Source organism: Oratosquilla oratoria, chromosome 24 (genome assembly GCF_046742065.1).
Source record: "Oratosquilla oratoria isolate Oo_2021 chromosome 24, ASM4674206v1, whole genome shotgun sequence".
Lineage (NCBI taxonomy): Eukaryota > Metazoa > Arthropoda > Malacostraca > Stomatopoda > Squillidae > Oratosquilla > Oratosquilla oratoria.
Genome location: NC_134800.1, coordinates 36,085,481 through 36,112,708, shown reverse-complemented (window position 1 = coordinate 36,112,708; position 27,228 = coordinate 36,085,481). Strand labels below are relative to the sequence as shown.

At 40.1% G+C, this 27,228-nt stretch overlaps 1 protein-coding gene across 1 annotated transcript; it reads left to right on the top strand.

Moving 5' to 3' along the window:
• The first annotated feature begins 861 nt into the window (after positions 1-861).
• On the top strand, positions 862-26,878 carry Cdc6 (Cell division cycle 6). Its single transcript, XM_076207905.1, has 10 exons — positions 862-993; positions 13,316-13,476; positions 13,748-13,854; positions 16,740-17,273; positions 17,391-17,590; positions 17,700-17,866; positions 18,078-18,324; positions 18,659-19,036; positions 24,726-24,866; positions 25,207-26,878. The coding sequence occupies exons 2-10, from the start codon at positions 13,316-13,318 to the stop codon at positions 25,315-25,317; spliced, it is 2,046 nt and encodes a 681-aa protein (XP_076064020.1). The 5' UTR covers positions 862-993; the 3' UTR covers positions 25,318-26,878.
• Positions 26,879-27,228: the final 350 nt, after the last annotated feature.

Sequence of the window (27,228 nt, the reverse complement as noted above, 5' to 3'; positions counted from 1 at the left end):
CATATTTCTTCTCACAAACATACTGCCTATCTCTTCCATTTTACTCTAACCTGTACCATATTCACGCACATTAAAAGACACAAACCTTATGGTTGTTGTTGGAAAACTTCTCCTAGACCCTACTCTTATGTGTTTTTTTTTCTCTCTCTTTTTAGGAATGCCCCCTTTGGGGCTATAGAGAATAGGATGCCTAGTCCTATTCCCGTCTCGGTTTTGTCACATTTTACGACGTAAGTAGGAGCACTCTGTGGCAGTATTTTTTCTTCCCTACCACAGGGTTCGGCGAGAAGGAAATGAATATTCAGGGAAGTGGTACAGGACTGCGAGTAGCGGAAGAGCATAACGGAGGGACATTCGCAGTATAATAAAGTAGCATAATTTGTCTATGGATAGAGATTTCCTCTCTCACAAAGTGATGTGTGACTCTGATCCGTAAGGGTGCCCCATATAGACTCTAAAGTATCAGCTGCATGCTGCTAAGCAGCTTTAAACCCTACAATAACATGCCGCCCCCCAGGCGGGGAAGAAAGACGATATAGTAAAATTACCAAGAAAACATAATTTCTAAATATATAGTAGTTTTAGCACAGATGTATTGATTTGTTGATTAAATGAAATAGTCCAACCCGGCAATATAAATCAATTTAAAACAAAGTTTGATAGTTGGAACTATGGATATGATATTTCACCAAAATATCTGTTATTCTGTATATCATAAATAGGTATATCACATTAGGTAAATATACGGTAGATATATGCTCATTTATTTTTTTCCATTTACTTATTTTGTACTAGTTGGTAACTTTTAATTATTCGATTAGAGTTTAGTGTTTGAACAGCTGATTCATTCCAAACAGAGCCCAAATATCTTCGCGCCAAAATACGGGACGCCAAGGCTCAGCATCCTTGGTCTGTTCCGGAATTCACTTTGTGTTCCATTAATTTAAATATAGAAGTGCAGTGGTCATTTACAATTTACATAATTCCCACAAGGTTTGTTATTGTTTTGGTATCACTAGTGGTAGTTATTTGAAAGTGTGAAAGCTGAAAATTAGTGTTAGAGTGAAATGAACCAGACAATCTCCCTTTCACTTCAAAGGAAAGGAAAAGACCTCCCACTTGTTAATACGGAGCTTTCTTATAGTATTACATTTACCCCATAGAATTCCCGATTTATACAACTATCTACATCAACCATCTTTTCTTCCGTCTGTCTCCTCAAGTAGCAATCGCTCAATATCAAATGTTGACGGCAAAATACCAATCATTCAATCATCCCTTCATAAGTCATGGAGGGATGATTGGTGTTTTGCCGTCAACATATGATAAGTTATGGCATAACTTCTTACAAAAAACAAAGAAAAAAAATGCACCCAAACCAAATTATACTCGCCTTCAACTATTAAGGTCTGCGTGAAATGTAATGTACAACAGTGGATTGCCCATAAAAATATAAGTAGAATTAAACCATCGAATAATTATGATAATGATACAAAACAATCATATAGAATCTAGGGTGAATCTAGTGTCTTCCTCCAAGCTGTGCTGGTTCACTGCTTTTGCCAATCTTTCGTAAATTAAGCCTAGGATATTGCTCATTTTTTGACTTCAATTAATTTTTAAATTACATAATCCATTGAACTAAAGTTTTTTGATGTAGAGTCAACTTGGCTCATCACCAATGTGGGCACGCCACCTGACTAAGTTGGTCCACTACGGTTAGGTTAGAGTAGACGAATTTATCATACTTTTATTTATTTGACCTCCATATCTATCAAAACAAAGATGGCATCTCAAACAGCCAATGGAAATTGTCCAAGTTGGCGATGGCCTGAGTTGGCAATGGGCCGAGTTGTGCGGCAAGCATTTCTTCTGTATATACATAGGAATACATTTTATTTCCCTAAAATTTGTTGCAATTGTAACTGACCATAATATATGCAGTATACTGAGCATTGTACCATTTGCCATTTGGCAGTTCCTGGCCCTCCCCCCCCCCCAAAAAAAAAAAAAAAAATCATAAGCCAATGTTTTTAGCAATAGATGCATTGCATGGGTGTAGGGTCAACTCTGTTAATTGCTAACTTGGCCCATCTACTTGACCACGTTGCCTGCCATGACTTTTTTTTTTTTTTTATGTACATGGTTAGGTTAGAGTAGACTAATTTACAATAATCTTCAACCTCTGTATCTATCAAGACTAAGATGGCATCGGAAACAGCTGATGGGCCGAGCTGCCTGGCAACCATTGCTGTTAGTGTTATCTTCCATTTTGATGAATGTGTAGATTTAGTAACCTTAAAAGTTTTGAGGTTATTAGTTTCAATTAGGTTATTTCTTAAGTTATGTTTCTGATATTATTTTAGTTGTCCCCGTCTGGGGTATTGGCTGCCTGTTGCTGCATGTTGTTGTGGCAAAGTAGCATGCAGTTGATACTTTAGGGCAGGGGTTCCCAAACTTTTCAGCTCATCAACCTCCTAATAAAGTTTAAGATTTTCTATAGACCCCCAAATTATTAATTCATGAATTATGTCAGTTTATTATTGGTGCTGTTATTGTTATTAATACTAGTAATATTATTATCATTATAGTTATTATTATTATTATTATTTATTATTATTGTCATTATAATTTTAGTTATCAATAGTGTTATTATCATCGTTATGATTGTTAGAATATTTGTTATTGATATTATTGTTTCTAATTCTTTACTGTATTTCTTGTTTGGTCTCTTAAATCACTTAGGGTAATTCTAAAGTACCATAGTCACAGTTTTCATGTTTGTGGATTTTACTTATTCTATTCGTTTATTCTTATTTATTTATTTATTTCTATTTTGATTCGTTATAGAAGGGCCAAATGGCAACATTCATCATGGCGACGGCGTTCCAATAATCATACAGACACTTTCACATATACATAAACATGTTTTAAAATAAATATTTATAACTTACCAATAGCTTTAAGAGTGATATCATATATTCTTTATTATATTACTATAACATTCAAGCCAATAATATTACACAAGCTCGTCATCTAGATGTTCATTCACGATGTGGTTGTGTGTATGTGAGATTCTCCCTACATGCACAGAATGGGGAGGATTTTTGATTCTGAGTGAATTGACATGTTTTTTCTTAAATTTTATATATTGGTTGATTAATTATTCTCACTCTTTCAATACAGGAAGAGAACAGGATCATTTCATGCTAACCATTTAATTTAAAAGCCTGCCTTTCGACCCCATAGTAATTTACTGACACCTTTCAACCCCCTAGCAATCTGCTGACCCCCTTTCAACCCCTTCGATGGTCTCATCGATCCCTAGGGGTCGATATTGACCCTCTAGCAATCTACTGACCCCCTTTCGACCACTTTGGGAACCCCTGCTTTAGTGTCTATATGGGGTGCCCCTACAGACCAGAGCCACACATAATTTTGTCTGTGATAGAGGAAGACTCTGCTCACAGAGAAATTATGACATTTTTATTATACTGCTACTGTCCCTCTGTTATGCTTGCCCCCAACCCCTTGTTGCTGTCCTGTACCATTTCTCTGAATATTTATTTCCTTGTTTCGCCTACCCTACTCTGTGGTGGGGGAAAAGAATGCTGCCATCAAGTATTCCCACTTGGATTGTAAGAGGCAAGAAAAATGGGACGGGGATTGGGACTAGGCATCCTTCTCCCTGTAGCCCCACAGGGGACATTCCTAAAAAAAGTAAAGGCATTAGAGGGTCTTTGAGTTTTCCAACCAGTACCCTAAGGTTTGGGTCTTTTAATGTTCATGGATGTGGTACATATGAGAGAAATAGGGAAGAGATAGGTAGTATGTTTGTGAGAAGAAAGATGGATGTGTTGGCTTTGAGTGAAACTAAGTTAAGAGGGAAGGGCGAGTGTGAGTTTGGGAGTGTAGTTGGGAGGTTCTCAGGAGTGAAGAGAGGGCGAGGGAGAGAAGGGGTGGCTATACTAGTAAATGAAGAGATAGGTAAATGTGTAGTGGAGTGGAAAGGTTTCTTCAAGGTTAATGTGGATGAAGGTGAAACTGGGAAAGGAGATGTGGGTTTTTGTAAGTGCATATGAGCCTGGTAGTGAGAAGAGTGTAGAAGAAGGAAGGCTTTTTGAGTGCATAGAGGAATTAGGGAGGAACGTCAGTGTAGTGGTATTGGGAGACCTTAATGCTAGGGTAGGAAATTAACTAATAGATGGAGTGGTTGGGAAATGTGGAGTTCCAGGAAAGAATTGTAGTGGAGAGTTGATGGTGGAGATGTGTCTAGAGAGTTGATGATAGCAAATACAGTGTTTTGGAAGAAAGTCAAGCATGTGTATTTTGTGGTGGGCCCAGGATTGCTCTCTACATCTCCGGCTAAAAGTAGAAGAAGAGGGGTGATCACCAGAGAATCACCCCTCAGTGCAGAAAAAACATAACAGTGCATGTTGAGAAAAAAGGATTGTGGTACTCCCCAAGGCAGTCGTAGCCCCTCTTGGGGATTGGTGCCACCTGCGTAGAGCCGGTGGCCAGGGCTGGTTGTCGCCGTTTGGCCCCCAACTCATGGGGTTGGGGGGTGGTCCCACGACGTAGACGCTGCGGCTCCAGGACTGGAAGGATAGTAGATAGAGAGTTCATGGACCACGCAGTGGTAGATAGGAGTGTAATAGGAAGAGTTAAGGATAGTCGATAGAGAGTTCATGGACTATGCAGTGGTAGATAGGAGTGTAATAGGAAGAGTTAAGGATGTACATGTTCTAAGGGGAGATAGTAGGGGAATATCAGATAATTTTTTGGTGGAAGGTAAATTGAGAATGGAGGATAGATGGAGAAAGGAAAAGGACAAAAGGTAGGGAGGTGCTTAGAGTGAACTGCTTAAATGAGAAGGAGTACAAGAAGTAGCTGAGAGAGGAGTGGGAGGGAGTGAAGGATAGAGTAGAACTAGGAGTGGAGGAGGAATGGGGATGGTTCAAGGAGGGAGTCATAAGGTGTGCAAAGATGGTGAGTGGAACAAGAAGGATGGGAGGAAATAAAAGAAAGGGTAGTGAGTGGTTGGATGAGGAAACAAAGAAGGTTGTAGAAGAGAAGCGAGCTTTCACAGATTGGTTACAAAATAGGACGAGGTAGTCATATGAGAAGTACTAGGAAAAGAGAGGAGAAGTAAAGCATTTGATAAAGGAGGCAAAGAGGAGAGCAGATATGAAATGGGGTAAGAGTATGACAGAAAATTTTGAAAGTAATAAAAAGATGTTTTGGAAAGAAATTAAGAGAGGAAGAGGAGGCGAATCAAGTAGAGAAGAAAAGGTAAAAGGTGCAGATGGAGAGATGATAATGGAAGAGATGGCAGTAAGAGGAAGATGGGCTGAGTATTTTAGGGAGTTGCTAAATGTGAAGCAGGATAGGGAGGGATAGGTAGTTGCAGTGGGAAGTGCTAAGAAAATGACCATGATGAGTGAGGAAAATGGAAGAGAAATAAGGAAGGATGAAGTGAAGGCAGTTGTTAAGATGATGAAAGCAGGTAAGGCACCTGGTCTGGATGGATGCCATGCAGAATGTCTGAAAAAAAGGAGGTACAGTTATGGTGGACTGGCTGGTGAGGTTATTTAATGTTTGTTGGAGAGAGGGTAGAGTGCCAGAGGACTGGAGGAGTGCCAGTATGGTTCCATTCTATAAGGGAAAAGGGGACAAGTGTGATTGTAGTAGTTTCAGAGGGATTAGCTTGTTAAGTGTAGTTGGGAAGGCTTATGGGAGGATCTTGATTGAGAGGATTAGGAGAGAAACAGAGGGAGTAATTGGTGAGGAACAGTGTGGATTTAGGACAGGTAGAGGTTGCGTAGATCAGATTTTTATGGTAAGACAGATATGTGAAAAAGCTATAGGAAAAGGTAAGGATGTTTTTTGGGCTTTTATGGATCTAGAAAAGGCTTATGACAGGGTAGACAGGAAGGCATTGTGGGAGGTTTTGCATATATATGGGATAGGAGGAAAGCTTCTAGGAGCAGTCAACAGTTTTTACGAGAGTAGTAGAGCTTGTGTCAGGATTAGAAATAGAGAGAGTGAGTGGTTCGAGGTAAAGGTGGGACTTCGTCAGGGATGTGTTATGTCGCCCTGGCTGTTGAACTTATACATGAATGGGGTGGTGCGGGAGGTAAATGCAAGGGTGGTGAGTCAGGGATTGGAGATGATTAAAGAAAATGGAGAAAAGTGGGAGGTGAGTCAGCTGTTGTTTGCGGATGACACTGCACTTGTAGCAGGATCAGAGGAGGGATTGAGGAAGTTAGTGACAGTTTGGGAGAATGTGTGAAAGAAGAAAGTTGAAGATAAATGTGGGTTAAAGTAAGGTGATGAGATGTACGAGGGGTGAAAGTGGCAGCAGACTGGAAGTGAGCATTAAGGGAGAGCGACTGGAGGAAGTGGATAGTTTTAGGCACTTGGGTGCTAATGTGGCAGGAAAGGGAGGAGTGGAGGTGGAGGTAGAATGTAGATTGAGAGAAGGGAGTAAGTGCCTTGGTGGATTAAAAAATGTAATGAGAAATAGACATTTGGGAATGGATGCTAAGAGGAGACTGTATGAAGGAGTGATTATGCCGACATCACTGTGTGGGGCAGAAATATGGAACATAAGAGAGGAGTTTGAATGTGTTTGAGAAGTATGATAGGGATTACTAGGCTGGATAGAGTGAGAAATGAGGAGATGAGGAAGAGAATGGGGGTGAAAAGGGAGTTGGGAGATAGGGTGGATGAAAGAGTGTTGGGATGGTTTGGACACATAGAAAGAATGAGTGAAGAAAGACTAGTAAAACAGGTGTGGAGGGAGTGAACATGAGGGGCGACCTAGGATGAGATGGATGGATGGGGTAAAAGGGGCTTTGGGGAAGAGGGGAATGTCTGTTGAGGAAGGACGGGGGAGGACAGAAGATGGGTGAATGGAGAATGGTTGTATATGGATGATGATGTGATACATGAGTTGGAATGGGTGGGGGATGGGGCTGAGGTAGTATGTGTTAGAAAAATTTGACGCAGCCTGAAGAGATTTCTCCTTTTCTGCATTGGGGGGGGTTGCTGATTTTATGAAGAGGCCTTTCTGGGGATGTGCTGTGTCTTGCGACACTGCTACCCAGGGTAGTGGACAAGATGCAGGGATGACCTGTCATCCAGAAGGTGTCAAAATAAGAGGGAGAGAGGAGGGTGGAGGGGAGTGGAGTGCGACAGGGATGGAATGGGTAGGAGTGGTTTTTATGCCTTTGTTTTTTGGCTACCTCCCTTATAAGGAGGGGAAAAAAGCCCAGGGCTGTGGGCAAGATGCAGGGATGACCCGTCATCCAGGAGGTGCCAAGATAAGAGAGAGGGTGGAGGGGAGTGGAGTGCATTGGGGATGTAATGGGTGGAAATGGTTTGTATGCCTTTTTTTTTTTTTTTTTTTTTTTTTTTGCTACCTCCCTTATAAGGGGGAAAAAGCCTTTGGTATATGTATGTATGTACTTTAGTTGTGCACACCAAAGCAATATAGCAGAAAATTAAATATTAACTTTGTAAATTATCATACATGAACTTAGTATGCAATTTTCATCCTGGAAATAAATAACAAAAAAACCTTACTACAAGCAAATCTAGTAACAAATGAAGCAGCTAGGATACTGTCTAGATGCCATGCTGTCATCTGTCCAGTCCAGTCACTGTCAATTAGACAATGGACCAGGTGTTCTCCAACTCCAGGTGACGTTAATAAGCCGTTTGTCTGTTAACTGCCCGAGGGACAATGATAATCAGGCCATCAGCATCTGTGACGATGACCCTGATGATCTTCAGAATTTGAAGTACCGAATTACTAAATATAGGTTAGGCTAGAAGAAATGAATTTACCATCCTTTCATTTCTTCAAGCTCGTCATATATCAAAACAAACATAGCATATCATTCAACCCCTGCAACTTCATTTGTTAGTGAATAGGTTTTAGCAACTATTTTGTTATTGATTTCTGCAAAGAAAATAGCATATTATGTTGTGTATTATATTTTACAAAATAATTTTCTATTGCTATATGGTGTAGGTGTGCACAACTAAAATTTTACATAATTTCACCCAAATGCAAGCTTGTACAAATTTAGTGTTACTGGAGTGGATATTCTATGGTTGATTATACACTGTATAACAATGAAAAAAAAACGGAAATGAGACTATTCTTTTCTAGATTTATTTTTTGCGTAGATCACGAATATAACATCCGTTTCTTTCTGTGACCCTCCAGTTCTTCGTAAATAGCAGTGCCCGCAATGTCTATCTGAACGGTATTTTTTGTTGCTTTTACCATTTATATAATTTTTCACATAGCTATGTGTTTTTTTTTTCTTAACAGGATACAGAGTTAAGATGCCTAGAGAATGCAAGAATTCGCCAGACAAGTTTTGTTATATATGTGGATCAGTTACATTAAGGCAATACAAGAGACAGTTGACTCAACATGTAAAGAAACTATGAGCTGTACTTTGGATGTAAAGTGGGTGACCAGGACAAAAGCTGGGCACCTCACATATGTTGTGTCAGGTGTACAAGTTCCCTTTCTGCCTGGGTGAAAGGCAAAGGGACTGGCCTCATGTTTGGCGTACCAATGGTCTGGAGGGAGCCAAAGGACCACTCAACAGATTGCTACTTCTGCTTAACGGATATTAAAGGTGGGTGTTCAGTGTTTATTTTTTACTGTTTTTATATATATTTTCAAGAGATGTATCAATAAAAAAGATCGAAATACATAATAAGTTGCACTTCCACTATTTTTGCACGTGATCACAACCAATAGTATCCATTTTTAGTCTGATTTTATTTTATTTTCCTGCAGGTCGCAACAGAAAAGGCAAGAAATCTATCGTGTATCCAGATCTTCAGTCTGCTATTCGCCCAGTTCTACATTCAAGTGATATTCCTGTACCACAGCCGCCCTCTGAACTACCAAGCGATGACACGAGCAACTCAGACGATTCAGAATCTCAAGATGCAACGTATACGACACAACTTGAATCTGATAAGAAACCACACCTCATCACCCAACCAGAACTCAATGATCTAGTTTGTGATCTAACACTTACTAAGCAACAGAGTGAACTCCTGGCCTCACATTTGCAACAATGGCACCTGTTGGATGAAGAAGCTCGAATTACAGTATTTAGGAAGCGTTCTGCAAATCTACAGGATTTCTTCACTTTGGAAAACAACTTGAGCTAGCGGCCTGGCATGCATTCAAAGATGTATGCAAAGGGCTTCTGGGAAAGCACCAAGAGTCCCAGCGAGAGCGTAAAGTGGAGAGGCTAATCAAATGCTACCAAGATCTCGGATGCAATATGTCACTGAAGATACACTTTCTTCATTCTCATCTGTCCTTCTTCCCAGAGAATGCAGCAGATGTGAGTGATGAACATGGAGAGAGGTTCCATCAAGATATAGCGTCAATGGAAAACAGGTACAAGGGAAAATGGAGCCCTGCTATGCTGGCTGACTTCTGTTGGAACCTGAAGCGTGACACGCCTGAGACGTCTTATAAAAGAAGAAGTAAATAATAGATTGTAGGTTAATACATCATATAAAGCTAACAAACATGCCGATTCATTATATATTAATTAAATAAATACAATGAAGACATTTAATCTGACTTTGGGAGCAAAATACATTTATGGAACCTTGGAAATCTCTATTAATTGCATAATTATTAAAACAGCGATTTACAAAAAATTGTGACGTGGCATGAAATTTTTATCATCAAATTTGAATTCAGCACACTGAACTTCATAATAAAACGCACATGAGAACTATGTTTCCTTCTTAATCCTGAAATTTGTTGTACAGTGTTATGGCACATGATGCCTTACCTAACCTCACATTCTACAGTTGATTATGGCTTATGATACCTAACCTAGCTTACGTTAGCTAGGGTGGAGGGGGGTGAATTCTACAATTAACCCAAATTGTGTTATATTACCACCAATTAATGATAAATTTCTTTGTTATCACTGACATTCCTGTTCTTTCCATCGCACATTTACCACCAACAGTGCTGTGTATCGATCAATGACATTCCTGATCTTTGATCACATATTAACTGCTGACAAACTTCATATATTATCCTATGTGATTAAAAATGAGATCTATTGATAGTTGGTGGTAACCAGTGGTTATTGGCGGTAAAAATGTACCTTCAGAAAAGGGTTTGTATAGAAGGAGGCCACTCGAATATAGCCTAATTTGGAAAAATCTGCCAAAACCTAGCAATGGTCAAATGTGGCATATTGTTTTGATTGCAGCAACAGTTCTACTATTTTAAGTTTATCCTATTTTTAAAGAAGACAACCATTTATTTCAGTACTGTTTTGCCCACCATAAGATAAGCCCATTATTTTCAGTATAGGCTGTATAGACATCCTTAAATTCTTTAAGTAGTTGGATCTGATAAGATACCAGGATATACAGGTATATGAGTACAAAGATAATGTGCTGAAGAAATTTCACTACTCTTCATCTGGAATCTACACCCAGTCTATGAAGTTTACCAGGAAAAACAAAGAACAAATATTTACTTGTAATCTAAAATGTATGACCACAACATTTGATCTGATACCTGTTTTAAATAGCAGTCATGTTAATTACTGTCTGGTACTGTCCAGAACCATGCAGAACCATCCAATGCTGTCTGAACACCATCCAGAGCTATCCGGTACTGTCAGAACATCATCCAGACACTGTATATTACTATTTAAGTAGGATTATACTAAAGACCTGTCCATCTATATACCAAGAGCTTTTTCCCCCCTTATAAGAGAGGAAGCCAAGTCAAAGGCACATAATTGCTCCCATCCATTTCATGCCCATCCACCACACTTTCCTTCCTCTCATCTTAGCTCTTCATGGATAACAGGTCCTCCTTGTATCCTGCCCACTGCCCTTGGTCAGAAGCAATGTAGCAAGACACAGTACATCCACAGCAAGGTGACTTCACTTAATCAGTGACCCCCTCCCCCCCCTCCATCCCCGTGTGCAGAAAATGAGGTGAGGAAAAATCCCTTTGGGCTGCTTCAAAATCTTATTCACACATAAGCATCCCCTGCCCCTCCCTTCCTTGCATAACAGTATCATCTATACACAGTCACTCTCCACTCATCTCTACACTGCCATCTCCCTTCCTTGCTCAACAGACATTCCCCTCTAGCACAACGACCCCTTCACCCCATCCATCCATCTCATTGTTGATTATCCTCTCAAGTTCACTCCATCCACCTCTGCCTTCCACACCTCTTTTACTAATCTTTCATCACACATTCTTTCCATGTGTTCAAACCATCCCAACACTCTTTTATCAGCCCTGTCTACCATCTCCTTTTTCATGCCCACACTCCTCACCTTGTTTCTCTCTCTGTCCAACCTAGTAATTGCCACCATATTTCTTGGACATTTCCTTCATCTCAAACACACTTAAACTTTTCCTCTCTGTCTTTCTTAAATTCCAAGTCTCTGCCCCCATACAGTGCCATTGGCACAATCATCTCTTCATACAATCTCCTCATTGCATCCATTCCCAGATGTCTATTTCTCATAAAAGATTTAACCCCCCATGACATTTAATTGCTTCTCTCATTCTTCTGTTTACCTCCACCTCCACTTCACCAGATTACATTTTGGGGTGAAGTCTGCTAACAAGAAACAGTATATCCATTATGCAGGAAAGGTACAAGAATAGGAGGGCAAGGAATATGTGGTGGAGTATGTATGTCGGTGTTATGACAGTGACCAAGATGCAAAATATGCCTTTGCTAAGCCTGAAAGACCTAATGCATATGCCACATTAGTAGATGATGTAGTTAAGAGGCTACCACAACCTTCAATTTCAAAGAATCTCACATTCTTTCCTGCTCACTGCTTTGTAAACATCACTGTTTGGTAGGTTTTTACTATGTGGCACACTTACCCCAAGGTGTGGGATAAGTATTTACCTAGTTGTATCTTACAGGAAGGGAAGCTATGCTTGTGGTGTCCTGTCTCTGTATCGAAATTGTTCTTAAATTCGTGTATGGTTTTTGCACACACTATCATTTTGTCCAGTTTGTTCCATATGTCCACCACTGTGGGGAACAGAGTGGTGGATGTGCGCCATATTGTATACAAAGAAGAATAAGTGTGGTCATGTTTACAACACTTTTTCTCTATGCTTTGATGCAATAAATTTAATGTAAATGCAGACAGTTAAAATTACAAAAAAAATCACGGTGCACTTTTCCCATTCTACAGTAACTATTTTGTTGCTCTATCTTTCTCCATGCAAAAACCATGTCTCCAGGTTAAAAAAGTAAAGATTTTCAACAATTTTGTATCTATTAAAAGTCACAGGGAAAATTCATTAATTCTAACAGTCGCTATATGTAGAGTAGATCCTGCTCATTCCTTTGGTACCTAATTTGTTGCTCTATCTTGGATAGATAAAAGATTATACCACAAAATATGCTTAGAAATGCCTCAAAATTGGCCCTTTTGGTAAGATAGCAAAAAACTTCAGCCTCCATGTGGCAATGCTTCCATATATCCTAGATAAAAATGGATGTGACTTGGCTTTTTCAGGTCAAAACACATGGGAAAAAGTACAGTAATGTATGAAAATAGGAAAAAGTTGTTATTTGAACAGGTCTACACAGGAATAAAATGATGCTACAGATGTTTCTCTATAAACAGGGGTCTCTTCACAAATGTCTGACCCTCTCTTCTATGAAAAATATATGGATATGGGGACCTGTACACACATACATATACCAAAGGCTTTTTTCCCCCTTATAAGGGAGGTAGCCAAAAAACAAAGGCATAAAAACCACTCCTACCCATCCATCCCTGTTGCACTCCACTCCCCTCCACCCTCTTCTCTCCCTCTTATCTTGACACCTCCTGGATGACAGGTCATCCCTGCATCTTGTCCACTACCCTGGGTCAGAAGCAGTGTCACAAGACACCGCACATTCACAGCAAGGCTGCTTCATTAAATTGGCAAAAAAACCCCCCCCCCCCCTTCCGTCCTCTCATGCAGAAAAGGAGAAGATGGGGGAATCCCTTCGGGCTGCATCAAAATTTTTCTCATACATACTCCCTCACCCTCTATCCCCCACCCATTCCACCTCATGGATCACAACATCATCCATATACAACCATTCTCCATATGTATGATGTTGTGATCCATGAGGTGGGATGGGGGGGGTGAGGGAGAATGTGTGAGAAAAAAATTGACGCAGCCCAAAGGGATTTCTCCCCGTAGTAACACTAATATTTTGCTGAATGTTGATGTTGATCTTTTATTTTACAGATGTCTAAACAGGAACTTATTAATTTCCCAATTCGTAAAACCAGAAACACTTCTAAGGCAGTTGAAACTATAGATTTGGGATGTAGTCCACGGAGGTCAGCAAGGCATCTGAAAGCTGAAGTAAAAACACTGCCCTTAAGTCCACACCAGAGGAAGTCAAGGTGAGATATCTATGACCTGTCAGGTCAACTATTACCCGCCATTGCAGCTCTAGGGAAGGGTCAAAATAGGCAACATAATGTATTTCATAAAGCAGATAGTATAATTGTTACCTCAAATTGATTCACAGGTTTAAGAATAAAACAGTAATTTGAGGAAGAATAGTATGAGTTTTGGAGAGGAAGAGTGTGTGCATCATTTTGTTTATTTATTTATTTTTATTATTTTGATTTTTATGTCTCAGATTGTATGATATATTTATTGTATTTACAGATTAAAGGAAAAAACAGAATCAGAATATACATCTTCTTCACCAACTAACAGTGATAATGAGAATACTCCTCCCAAAGGAACTAAAAAGAGGGATTATGAGTTGCAAGGTAAGGGAAAGAATATTTAATTTTTCACAGACACCAATTATCCCTGATGCAATTAGCCCACACAAGACAAAAGTTATTATACTACACTTCTACACACATTCTTTGCAGACAGTATCACAGAATCTCTTTGTTGAGTGACTTATGGGCTGAACTAGTATCAATGACTGTTTTCTGGGGGGAGCTGTAGGTGTGAGGAAAGAAAGGACTAGAGCAACAAATTGATCGATTAATACAATGAACTGTTTTATCAGAGGGATGCCCAGGGGATGAACCAAAAGTAATTGGGGAGAGTGAACATGATGTATATGATTCGAGTGAAAGGAGTGAGGCTTTTCCTTTCCCATACTTAAAAACTTGCACAGGTTTTGAAAAAAAAATCTAAGAAGTAAAACAATTCCCTATGGTCAGCTTCTAACAGCTTTTATAATCTATGTCATAAAATTCTCTAGCATAATTGCATATTGTGCAGAACCTTTTTTCACTGATGTCAAACCATATCATTTAGACAAGGTGAATGGGGTAAAATCTTCTATTGGTTAAATGACCACTTCACACCTCAAATTCATTTTGGCATTTGACTTACTTAAAGAACCTTTCCCCCTAATGAGGATGTGGCCACGTCAGAGCACATGCCCACTATCTATCTAAGGTCTTCTTCCCTCTTATAAGGGAGGTAGCCAAGTCAAAGACCTGCACCCACTCCCATCCACCACCCTCATTTCCCTTTCACCTTAGCTCCTTGTGAATGAAGGGTCATCCCTGTCTCCAGCCCACTGCCCTGGGTCAGAAGCAATGCAGCAAGACACAGCACATTCACATCAAGACTGCTTCACTTACACAGCAACACCCCCACCCACTCATGTTTCTCTGCCCCCTCATGTGGAAAATAGAGAAGGTGAGGAGAGATCCCTTTCGGCTGCATCAGAATATCATCCACATACACTCCCTCCCACCCCCTCCCTTCCTTGCTTGACACAACTACTACATATACTAGGGGAGTTCCAAGAAGAGTAATGTTGTTGTTCTTTCTTCTTCTTCTTCTTCTTCTTCTTCTTCTTCTTCTTCTTCTTCTTCTTCTTCTTCTTCTTCTTCTTCTTCTTCTTCTTCTTCTTCTTCTTCTTCTTCTTCTTCTTCTTCTTCTTCTTCTTCTTCTTCTTCTTCTTCTTCTTCTTCTTCTTCTTCTTCTTCTTCTTCTTCTTCTTCTTCTTCTTCTTCTTCTTCTTCTTCTTCTTCTTCTTCCTTCCTTCCTTCCTTCCTTCCTTCCTTCCTTCCTTCCTTCCTTCCTTCCTTCCTTCCTTCCTTCCTTCCTTTCTTTCTTGAGTGGCACCATTAAAATGAGCAGACATTTTTGCTCCAGAATTTATTTCTCCATGTAATCACTCCCCTTCTCAATGCACTTTCACTAGCAATGAGCAAAGGCCTGTGCATGGGTGAGCAGAGCATAGTTTGTAACACGCATATCTATTGCCATTCCAGAATTGACCCGTCTCTTAACCATGCTGACATCAGCTGCCTTGGCGCTGTAAATATTTACCAAGTGCCGGTGAATGTCAAATGGTTCCACTTCTTTTGTGTGGAGGAATTCAATGATACATCCCTGCTTTTGATGCACATCTGTGGCAGGGGTTAATTTGTGAGACTGTCATGCCGTCAATATCTGCAACAGAGAGATAAAATGTTCAGGTTATGAGTAGAAAGGTTCAGTCATTATGACAATGCTATAAACCATCTCCTCAGATCCCATGATGCAGTATAAGAAAATAGGAGGCATTACTTTTGGAACTACATTTGTATATTAAAACCCATTTAACATCACTCCAATCTTAGCACTTTGTGGATGAAGAGTCATCCCTTTCCCCTGCCACACTGGAATAGAAACAACAGTGAAGTCTCAGCAAACCAGTTAGAACCCTGTCCTCATCGCTCCTTCCCAGAAGCAATGAATAGGGCTGGATGGGTGTAGGGTGTGTGATTCAGTTTTGCCAACCCACCTTATAAGTGATTTAGCCCTTTGTTATTTATGTGTTATTATTATTAGGTAAACCAGCTGTGGCTGTTTGGCAGTGCTGTATTGTGTCTAGCGCATTGTCTTTGATCCAAACAGTAGTTTGGCAGGAATGAAGTATGACCCTTCATCCACAAGGTGCTAAAAATAGAAGGGACAACAGTTGGGTCTTGGATGGGTATGGGGTAAGGTGATTGTATGCTTTGACACACACACACACACACAAATACACGCACACTGATAATAGGAAGAAGGCCTTTTAGGTTATACATACATACATAAATAAAAGGCTTTCCCCCTTACATAGGAGGTAGCCAAAAAACAAAGCCACAAAATCCACTCCCACCCATTCCATCCCCACATACTCCACTCCCATTTACCCCACCTTTCCTTTATTCCTCTTATCTTGGCTCCTCCTGGGTCAGAAGCAGTGTAGCAAGACAGCACATCCACAGCAAGGCTGCCTCATTTAATCAGCTCCGTCCCCTCATGCAGAAAAAGACAAGGCAGGGAGAAATCCCTTCAGGCTGCATCAAAATATTATTCACACATACTCCCTTACTCCCCCACTCATTTCCTTCCATGCATCAGCAGCAGCATCCATACACAACCATTCTCCATTCTCCATTCACCCCTATCTTCTGTCTTCCCCTTTCCTTCCCCAACAGACATTCCCCTTTTTCCCAGTGCCCCTTTTACCCCATTCATCATCTCATCCATGGTCGTCCCCTCATGTTCACTCCTGCCTCTGCCTTCCACATGTCTTTTACTAATCTTTCTTCAATTTCTTCACTTATTCTTTTGGTTAGGAACAAGTGTATTATTGCTACACCTATGCTTTAGGTATTGAATTTTATGAATTGTTTATATTTTATTACAGGTAAGTTGTGCTCCCATGAAGACAGCAGCCCTTCAAAAAAAACTCTTAAAGACAAATTTCCAGTTCAGGAAAACAAAGCAACCCCAAATGCACGTAGAAGACTACTTACTGAAGAAGCTTCTCCGCCATCTCCTAGTAGGATCACAACAGCTTGTGAAGCAAGATTATCACCTATCAAATTTGCACCACCAGACCTTATATCACCAAAGAAAACACCATTAAAGTGTTCAAATATCCTAAACAGTCCTATCAAGAGCCCAGCCAGAGCCCTTTTTTCTGGCCACCAGCCAGTTCGTTGTAGTCCAAGGAAACACAGTAAGTCACTCAACTCTCCTATTAAACGACTTGATTACGGAACTCCTAAGAAGTCACCTAGAAAATTGATTCAGGAAGATGTATGCAGTCCAAGGCGGTCTCCTCGTAAACTTCCTGCATCGCCACAGAGATTTATGAGCCCCTCATCACTTGTATCAAAACTTTCTGTGTCTAGTCCTGGAAAGAAGGTGCCTTCTGTCTCACTTAGCAAGCCTAATGGTAAGTGTTATTTGAGTCGTTTTTATGCCTAGATAGATCACAGTGATTTTGCTTTGTATATAAAAAATTTGTCCATGTATTTATGCATTTATTTACTTGTAACTTTTGTTCCTTTAGTAAGTGCGTATAGAGCTGTTAAACAAAGTATGAATACTGGGACTCCATCATGTTTGTTGTGCAGAGAAACTCAGATTCGTCAGATGAAAGAATTCTTGGATGATCATATTACAAGCTGTAAGCCAGGATCATTATATGTATCTGGAGCTCCAGGCACAGGGAAAACAGCTTGCCTGACCTCCATACTTTCTGAAATGAAGGTGGGGGAAAATGTGGCAAATCTCTAAATGTATATGACTATGTGCATAAGTGGATCATATACAAAATTAACCCTCGAACCTGAACTTATATTGATATGGTTTATTTTAGGGAGCAAAGATGAAGTTGAAACCGATATTCCTGAACTGTATGTCATTGCGTACATCGGGGGCCATATACAGTCGTGTGGCAGAGGAGCTGGGTGTAGATGTGCAAGGTTCTGAAAGAGATGCAGTCAGAGTAATTGAGAAATATCTCCAGTCAGCAAAATCTCCAGTGTATGTTTTGTATTTTTCCCTATAGAGATAATTTAGTTAATTTTTTGGTTCAATAACTTAATAAACAATACAGTTAAACATTAATTTGACATTGGTAAAGTACTTAATTGCATATAAAGGAACCTTAGAATACCATTGATGGAAGAAGTAGTTCTGTTTGTGACCGATCATTTTCTGTAATTACTAAATGTTTGTTGATTTGCAATTTCAGACTGATTGTTCTCGATGAGATGGACCAGTTAGATAGTCGCAACCAGGAAGTACTTTACACCATATTTGAATGGCCAGCCCTTGAGAAGTCAAAATTAATTCTTATTGGTATTGCCAATGCTCTTGATCTGACTGACAGAGTTCTTCCAAGATTACAAAGTCGACCAACATTCAAACCAAAACTTCTCAACTTTCCCCCATACACTAAACCAGAAATTGTAAAAATCTTGAATCAGAGAATTGAAGAGGTATTTATTCTTTTTTCTTTTTTCCATTAGATATTGAGTGTATAAAATGTGAGATTTAGGTGGTAATAATGGAGGGAAAATATAGCTAAAAACTTAAAAATACATAGAATCTGCTTGAGTTTGAGTCATTTGCTTAAAGTCAGGAATTGTTTACTGATAAATGCTTTTATTAGTAAGGTTTCAAGTACTCCACAATATTGATTGAAGATGATATTAATTTTTAAAGGAGATCCCTTTAAAATGATTTACACTTGTATTGTGGAACTAATATATCTGCCAATATAGTGTATCATGAACAAGTGTGATTGACAGATGAATTGAATGTATCTTTCAGGCTGGCCTTGGTGAAGTACGGATAATAAAACCTGCAGCTATTATGTTCCTCGCAGCAAAGGTAGCATCAGTTGCTGGTGATGTAAGGAAAGCCCTTGATGTTTGTCGAAGGGCAGTTGAATTATGTGAAACTCAAGCAAGAAGACAATCCTTGTTAAGAATAACTGGAAGCCCTGTCAAATCTCCCAGTAAACAGCCCAGGATTAAGATGGTTGAGTTACCACAGATAATGTCAATCTTCAATGAAGTGTATGGATCGCGAGTCACTACAGCTGTCACTCAAGCACCACAAAGTTTCCCCCTGCAGCAAAAGGTTCTTGTGTGCTCAGTGCTCCTGATGTTGAAACATGCAAAATCAAAAGATATAACTCTGGGGAAGGTAAGACCAAGTCTTCTGTTTATGTCAAGTACATACAAATGTCAAATAATCCATTGCCCCAGGTCTCACTTGCAGGAGAAAGAAGAAAAAACAGCAGTTTACTACTCAAACAAATACAACAACTTACCACTCATACCACATAGTGCTACTATAAAAAACATTTACATCCATATCACTAAACAAGCTCTTCAAGGTGAACCACCAGATTATACCTCTCTAGACAAAGACCCAACAATCCCAACATCGCACCGCCCAATCACACTTCTCTGCACCCCCTCTAAAGTCATTGAACGCCTAATACTTAAACTTGTCACACCATATATTCCCCTTGCTGACTCACAACACGGTTTTAGGCCACTACACTCCACAAACACTCTTCTGACAAACCTCACACAAAGAATTTTAGATGGCATCAATTCAAATAGGCCCCACCACAGAACACTTCTTATAACATTGGACATTAGTAAAGCTTTTGATGCTATCCCCCGCCACAACCTAACAAATAAAATATATAACACAGACATGCACAATAACACCAAAAGATGGCTGGCCAATTATCTGGCAGGCAGGAATGCTCATGTGTCATATAATGGCCAATCATCGCACATCAGAAACATTAAGAACGGAGTACCACAGGGCTCAGTTCTATCCCCCACATTATTTAATCTATACATGCATGACTTACCCACACCAGACACCTCAGAAATACAAATCTCTTCCTACGTAGACGACATAACAATCACATGCACACATCGTAACACAGACAAAGCTGCAGAAATAATCCAGCCTTACCTTGACACACTCAACACATGGTTCCTCACAAACAGACTCAAAATAGCTCCAACCAAATCTACAGCAACACTTCTCACCAACTGGACAAAAGAACACAAATACATACCTCATCTCTACATCAACAACACTCTAATACCACACACAAACACACCGAAAATTCTTGGTGTAACATACGATACATCCATGTCTTTCAAACAACACCTCACAAACATAAAAAACAAATGCACACCTAGACTTAATGCACTTAAGTCAATCGCTGGAACAACATTTGGACAAAACAAAGAAACTAATACAAACAATGCATATGCTCAGTGATGAATTATGCGAGTCCTGCATGGGCTCCTAATCTCAGTGAGACACACCACAACACCCTTCAAATCATACAAAACAAAGCCCTAAAAACAATTACAGGCTGCACAAATACAACACCTACAGACCATTTACACCATGAAACAAAAGTCCTCAAAGTCAAGGACCACCTCGACATGAGAGGCACACAAACACTTGCTGCAGCCACCACAAACACATCACACCGCTACACTACATAGCAGAACACCCACACACACCAAGAAACATTAAAACTACACCCAAAGACCTTTATTATGCACAGATACTCTCTTCTCTTCCTCCACAACCACCAAATACCAGCCTCCGGAAACATATTCATAATCATATCACTCACCGCTCCATTAACACACTGAAAGACAACACACTGCTGCATGCCAGACCCCCTGATATCCACCCTTCTGAATCCTCTCTCCCACGAAAGGACAGAGTCCACTTGGCCAGACTGCGATGCGGTCACCACCCAGCACTTCTAAGCTACCAGAAGAGGCTGGACGACCGTGTTGTGAACAGCTGCCCAGGATGTAACACTTCACCCCATACCATACAACACATAATGGAAGACTGCATTATACACAATCATGCACGCAAACAACACAACATACACTCTATAAAGGATTTGTGGGAAAACCCAGTTTCGGCTGTGGCCTTCCTTGGGGAGATGGGACTGCTCGGACAGACAGTCTAGGGAACGACAACAACAACAACAACAACCTCTCTAGAAATCCCACAGAAACAAGAACCATACTTGTACACTTGTGTTCAGGATACCATCCAGTTTTAAATACCAATACAAATAAGCTGGGCCACAGAATCAGACTGCCCTACATGTAATCACCACACAAGAGACACAGAACATCTCTTCTTATAGTGCCCTTCACTAACAATCCCTAGACAACAACACAGTATTTCTTCCCTGAATGATTCATGGGCCTACCCAGTGGCTGTTATGACAGTCAGAGGAGTGATGAAGTAATAGTAAAAGCTGAACAAGAACAATTTCTGCTTTATGTAAATACTTGCATTTTGAAGTTATCAAAATTAATGTTATGTACAACTTTTATTAAATAAGGTCTGGGATGTTGGCATAGATTCTCTTTACCTAGAAAGGAAACTTCATTGGAAACCTGAATTCAAGGTGCAGAGGCCATTGTTGTAAGTTCATACTTGGGTTGATTGTACTGTATCAATCAATCAGTCTGTAGCCCCTGGTCTCTCTCTTGCAGAAGACCTGTGGCCTTCACCAACAAGTCTCAGGGTGGGATTGTAAGTCCCTTAAGGAAGATGTGTTGTCAGGATTGTTAGTGTGGTGCATTGTGGTATGAGGTGTACTGTGTCTTCTTTGTGGTGGTTGCATCTAGGGCAGTTTGAATTTGGCCACACCTAATCAGTGTTGGTACTGTCTTGATGCTGGATGGTGTCCTGAGTGCAGGTGTGTCAGTGTAGTTCTTGTCAGGACCAACGCAGAATAGGCCTGGCTAGATTCAAACTGCTCCAGATGCAACATCAGAACTTATGTCTAGGGTTTGTTGTTGGAGTAATGAGTTTGGCAGTCTTCCTTGTAAAGTGTGTGGAGCAAATCGAGTGTGTATGTGTGGCATTCCCAGTCAGGTATTGACTGCATGTTGTGAGGTTAAATTATCCTCAGTAGCATACAGCTGATACTTTAGTGTCTATATCAGGCACCCCTATGGACCAGATCCACATATAATTTTGTCTGTGGTAGAGAAAATATCTATTCATAGAGAAATGCTGCTGCTTTTTTATACTGACACTGTCCTTCTGTTATGCTGTCCCTCCACTTTTAATACTGTCCTGTACCACTTCTCTGAATATACATTTCCTTTTTTGCCAAACCCTGTGGTAGGGGAGAGGAATACTACCATTGAATGTTCCCACTTGAATTGTAAAAGGTGACAAAAATGGGATGGGGATAGGACTAGGCATCCTACTCTTTGTGTCCCCTTAAGGGACATTTCTAAAAAAAAGCAAAGGCATAAGAGTGTCTGGGAGGAGTTTTCCAACCAGAACCCTAAGGTTTGGATCTTTTAATGTGTGTGGGTGTAGTACAGATGAGAGTAAAAGGGAAGAGATAGGCAGTGTGTTTGTGAGAAGAAACGTGTTGGCATTGAGTGAAACTTAAGTTGAAAGGTAAGGATGAGTTTGAATTTGGGTTAGTAGTTGAGTGGGTGTTAGGAGTGAAGAGAGGACGAGGGAGAAAAGGGGTGGCTATACTAGTTAGTGAAGAGATAGGTAAGTGCTTGGTAGAGTGGAAGGAGATTTCTTCAAGGTTAATGTGGATGAAGGTGAAACTGCGAAGGGAGATATGGGTGTTTGCAAGTGCATATGGGCCTGTTAGTGAGAAGAGTGTAGAGGAAAGGGAGGCTTTTTGGATAGATTTAGATGAGTGGATAGAGGGTTTAGGTAAATGTAAATGTAGTGGTATTGTGAGATATCAATGCTATGGTAGGAGACAAACTAATAGATGGAGTTGTTGGGAAGTGTGGAGTGCAAGGAAAAAATCGTAGTGGCGAGTTGATGGTGGAGGTGTGTCTAGAGAGTTGATGATAGCTAACACTGTGTTTATGAAGAGAGTCGAGCATAAGTACAAATGAGAGAGGGTGGTGGTTGAATTCGGTTGGTGTTCCAGGTAGAGGATTTGTTTTTTGTAAACTGTTTATGTTTGTCTTGCTGATTGTTGGGAACCATGCTGTGGAGTTATTTTCTAGGGTGGTCCTTATGGATTGCTTGTAGATAGTTATTAGTTTCTGTTGGATAAAGTCAGTGATAGTGATGGTTTTGTAGGTTTGTTTTCTTGGTTGTTGTCGTTCCCAAGACTGTCTGTCCGAGCAGTCCCGTCTCCCCAAGGAATGCTACAGCCGAAACTGGGTTTTCACACAAATCCTTTATAGAGTGTATGTTGTGTTGTTTGCGTGCACGATTGTGTATAATGCAGTCTTCCATTATGTGTTGTATGGTGAAGTGTTACATCCTGGGCAGCTGTTCACAATGCGGTCATCCAGCCTCTTCTGGTAGCTTAGAAGTGCTGGGTGGTGGCTGCACCACAGTCTGGCCAAGTGGACTCTGTCCTTTTGTGGGAGAGAGGATTCAGAAGGGTGGATATCAGGGGGTCTGGCATGCAGCAGTGTGTTGTCTTTCAGTGTGTTAATGGAGTGGTGAGTGCTATGATTATGAATATGTTTCCGGAGGCTGGTATTTGGTGGTTGTGGAGGAAGAGAAGAGAGTATCTGTGTGTGATAGAGGTCTTTGGGTGTTGTTTTAATGTTTCTTGGTGTGTGTGGGTGTTCTGCTATGTAGTGTAGCGGGTGTTTTCTTGGTAGATAGGGCCGATGAAAGAATAATGGGATGATTTGGACATATGGAAAGAATGAGTAAAGAAAGATTAATAAAAGAGGTGTGGAAGGCAGAGGTGTATGGAGTGAACTTGAGAGGACAGCTGACAATGAGGTGGATGGATGGGGTGAAAGGGACATGAGCAAGGAAGGTAGAAGGCAGGAGATGAGGGTGAGTGGAGAATGGCTGTGTGTAGATGATACTTTGATGCAAGGAAGAGAGGGGTGGGGGATGGGGGGCCATTTTTTTTTGGGGGGGAGGGTGAAGTATCACTCCCACGGGCTATGTTTGAGTTTGTAGGGGCCAGTAGGGAGTGGTTATGTATGAATGATATTTTGATGCAGCTCAAAGAGATTTCTCCCCATCTTCTCTTTTTCTGCATGAGGGGATGAAGAGGTGTGGTCGCAGACTACATGAAGCAGACTTGTTGGGTCTTGCTGCATTGCCTCTGACTTGGCAGTGGGCAGGATACAGGGATGACCCATCATCAATGAGGAACTAAGATGAGAGGGAAGAAAGGGTGGTGGGTGGGAGTGGGTACTTGCCTTGTAAGGGGGAAAATTGCCCTATGTATATAGTGTTTTCTTGTTGTGTTTTGCTGTCAGGTCTTTGGTATGTGGGCAGAAAGTTGTACGAGTATCAAATGTATGGCCTAGAATGTTATGGTTCTTTTTCCACTGAAAGGATTTGTCCATTAATTTTACCACACGGTGTTTTCCACAGTTGTCCAGAGTGAGTATCCTATTTAGTTTCTGGGATGAGGCTTCCATTCTATTATTTTTGAGCCATTCTTCCAATGTGTTCAATTAGGCTTGGGTGTTCTTTACTGCTATTTTGTATTTACTGTGCTATGTTATTATTGTCAAGTCATCAAAATATGAGAGAACATAGGTGTTCAGTTCTGGTTTTAAAAAGACCTAGAAGAAGCGTAAGGTATTCTTTCTCTAGCCTAGTGGTTCTCAAATTTTAAAATTTTGTTCCCTTGTTTAGGAACTTTGAACATCATCGTGGCCTCCTTCATTATTTCCTTCCTCCAAACACTCCTACCAATTTTCATTTATTTATTACATTACTGGGAAATATACAGTGGTGCACAGTTGACTATGGCCCAGTGGTCAGCATTGCCCTAACCAATCTGTGTTGCAGATCTTGATAGTAAATGTACTGCATACTAATTCTTACCATGTTCTTTCTCCAGCTGCACACTGTGTACAACAATGTTTGCAAGAAAAGGAATGTACAATATATAGACCAGACAGAATTTTTGTCAGTGTGTGTGCTGCTTGAATCCAGAGGAATTTTGCTGGTAAAGAAGAACAAGGATGTCAGAAGTTCCAAGGTAAGAAATTTATGGGTATGTACATACATGGGTGTGTGTGTGCACACACACAAGCGTGCATACATGTTGATCTTTTCCTGTATATTGCAGCAAGGTAAATACACACACATTCTCTCTCTATCTCAATCTCTCTTTCTCTCTCTCTTTGTATCTATATCTATATCTGTGTATAAAAGGGACAAATAAAAGGAAAGTGACAGTGGAAGGATATGATTTTGCTAATAACTGAAGAATTACAATGGAGGCATTTGTCATGGCCATCCAACTATTTATATGACAAAATGTTGAATATAATTTTCATCATAGAGATATGGTATTGAGTTCTATAACTGTTTTGCAGATTAGCCTTCGTCTGAATGCTGAGGAGGCAGAACAGGCGCTTGGTGACAGGAACTTGTTGGTGTCTGTAATGGATGATAAAGAAAGTTTAGGGAAGCTGGCACGGGCATAATCCCTCTTCATCGCCACTGCATCACTAGTTTTTATTTATGTTTTATTTTTAAGGTATGCAAGATTCAATTACATCCATCATGTTTTGTTACATATACTCATTCTTTAGTTCTGTATATCCGAAATAATGTAACTCATAATTTCCCATTACATGTACTCACTATTCATTAATACTTTATACAGTATCATCATTATTCATGCTTGCCTATTTTCTATATTTATAATTTAGTTTTTAGATATCACTCCTGCACTACAACATGAAGCATGGAGTTTTGAACAAAGTAGTATAGTTAAAATGTGATTGTAGTAAGCTTGACTTCAATCTCAACCAGGAGATTTGCTCATTTTGTCAAGGTGTACAGGTCTCAGTTCATAATTATTTTAGTGCTCGGTTTTATTGATGATACTGTTTAGTATCTTACATCTTTTAGATGCCAAAGGGACTTTTTGTCTGCAGTTATTATAATTGTAAACTAAGTTGTGATAAATACATGAGTGGGTTAGGTCATTTATTTCTCAATCACAGTTTGATACTGTTAGTACCGGTGGGTGAATGTTATGAATAACAGACACCAAAAGGCTCATTCCACCTTTTAAGGGGGATAACCAGCCAAGGCATACACATACCCTGCACCCATCCAAAATCCATTTGTTGTCCCCTCCATTTTAGCTCCTTGCAGATGAAGGGTCATCCTTGTAGCTCAACCTCGACTTAGAGTAAAGGCAATGCAATAATGTGAATAACATGTAGAGCAAATAATGTTTGTGTGTGTCGAGGGTCCTTTCCCCTTATGAGGGGGTGGCCAAGTCAAAGTACCTACCTACAGCAAAACCTAAGTAAAACTTGTTTAACCACCCTTCCCACCTCTGCAACAGATGTTTTTAGAATTCAGTAACAGGAAATGCTCTATGCACATGATTGTTCTTTCTTTTTTAACAAAGACTGCTAACCTTGTTTGTTGCAGTGAAGTGTTTTATTTGTGATTGGATATTGAACACCTGCAGGGCATCATTTGTTCTGATAAATGGTCATTTCCAGCATTGATCCAGTCTCATTGAACTGGATGGGATGTTGGTAGTTCATTCTATACTATGAGCAGCTAGTGCACCAAGTATTTTTCTTTTGTCAATGCCAAACTATTCTATTCAGTTTAGTGACAGACTTAGTACACAAATGGAAATTTATTGATGAAGCCTGTTACAGCCTGGGTCTGCTCATAAGTTGAATGAAGTTTAGTATTTGGCAGAACAAAATCTGAATACCATCATCTGGCCAAGAAGGTTGATTATTTCCAATCCTTTTTATGGCCAGAGCAGAAAAACTTTTTTGTTCCATTTGTTGTGTAATTGATAAATTGGGAAAATGTATTCATCTTAAACCAGTGAGCTTATGATAATGGCTGGTAAACTTTTTAAATTTATTTAGCATTTCAGTTTTTGTATTTACATACTTTTGGCAATAAGTGTTTTAGATATGTGGAGCACAATCTGCTGTATTGTAAGAATGTTGGATTCCCTTTTTAATACTACAAGCTTTTCTAATAAAGTTTTGTTTTTTAAAATATTAGTTTTTTCTTTTTCTTTTACCCGTTGACCATAATTGCCTCCGTATTTATTAATGATTGCTGCCTTAATTTTCATTGAATGGAAATTGCAGCACCACAGCAGTTGGCAACAATTTTCAGGCCTTCTTTCTAAAGCCCCGTCCACACGGAGCATCACACATCAGCGACTTGATGCAGTAGTCGTGTTGAAAACTTGACACTAGCGTCCGGACGGGCTGCATCACTGCGAATACCTTGCGCGAGCAACCAGATCTCAGTCATCATTTGGCTTTCACGGGAGGAGGATGTCTGCCGACGCTCTACTCATTAAATCATTAAACCACCACAGCTTTGGAGTGTATATATTT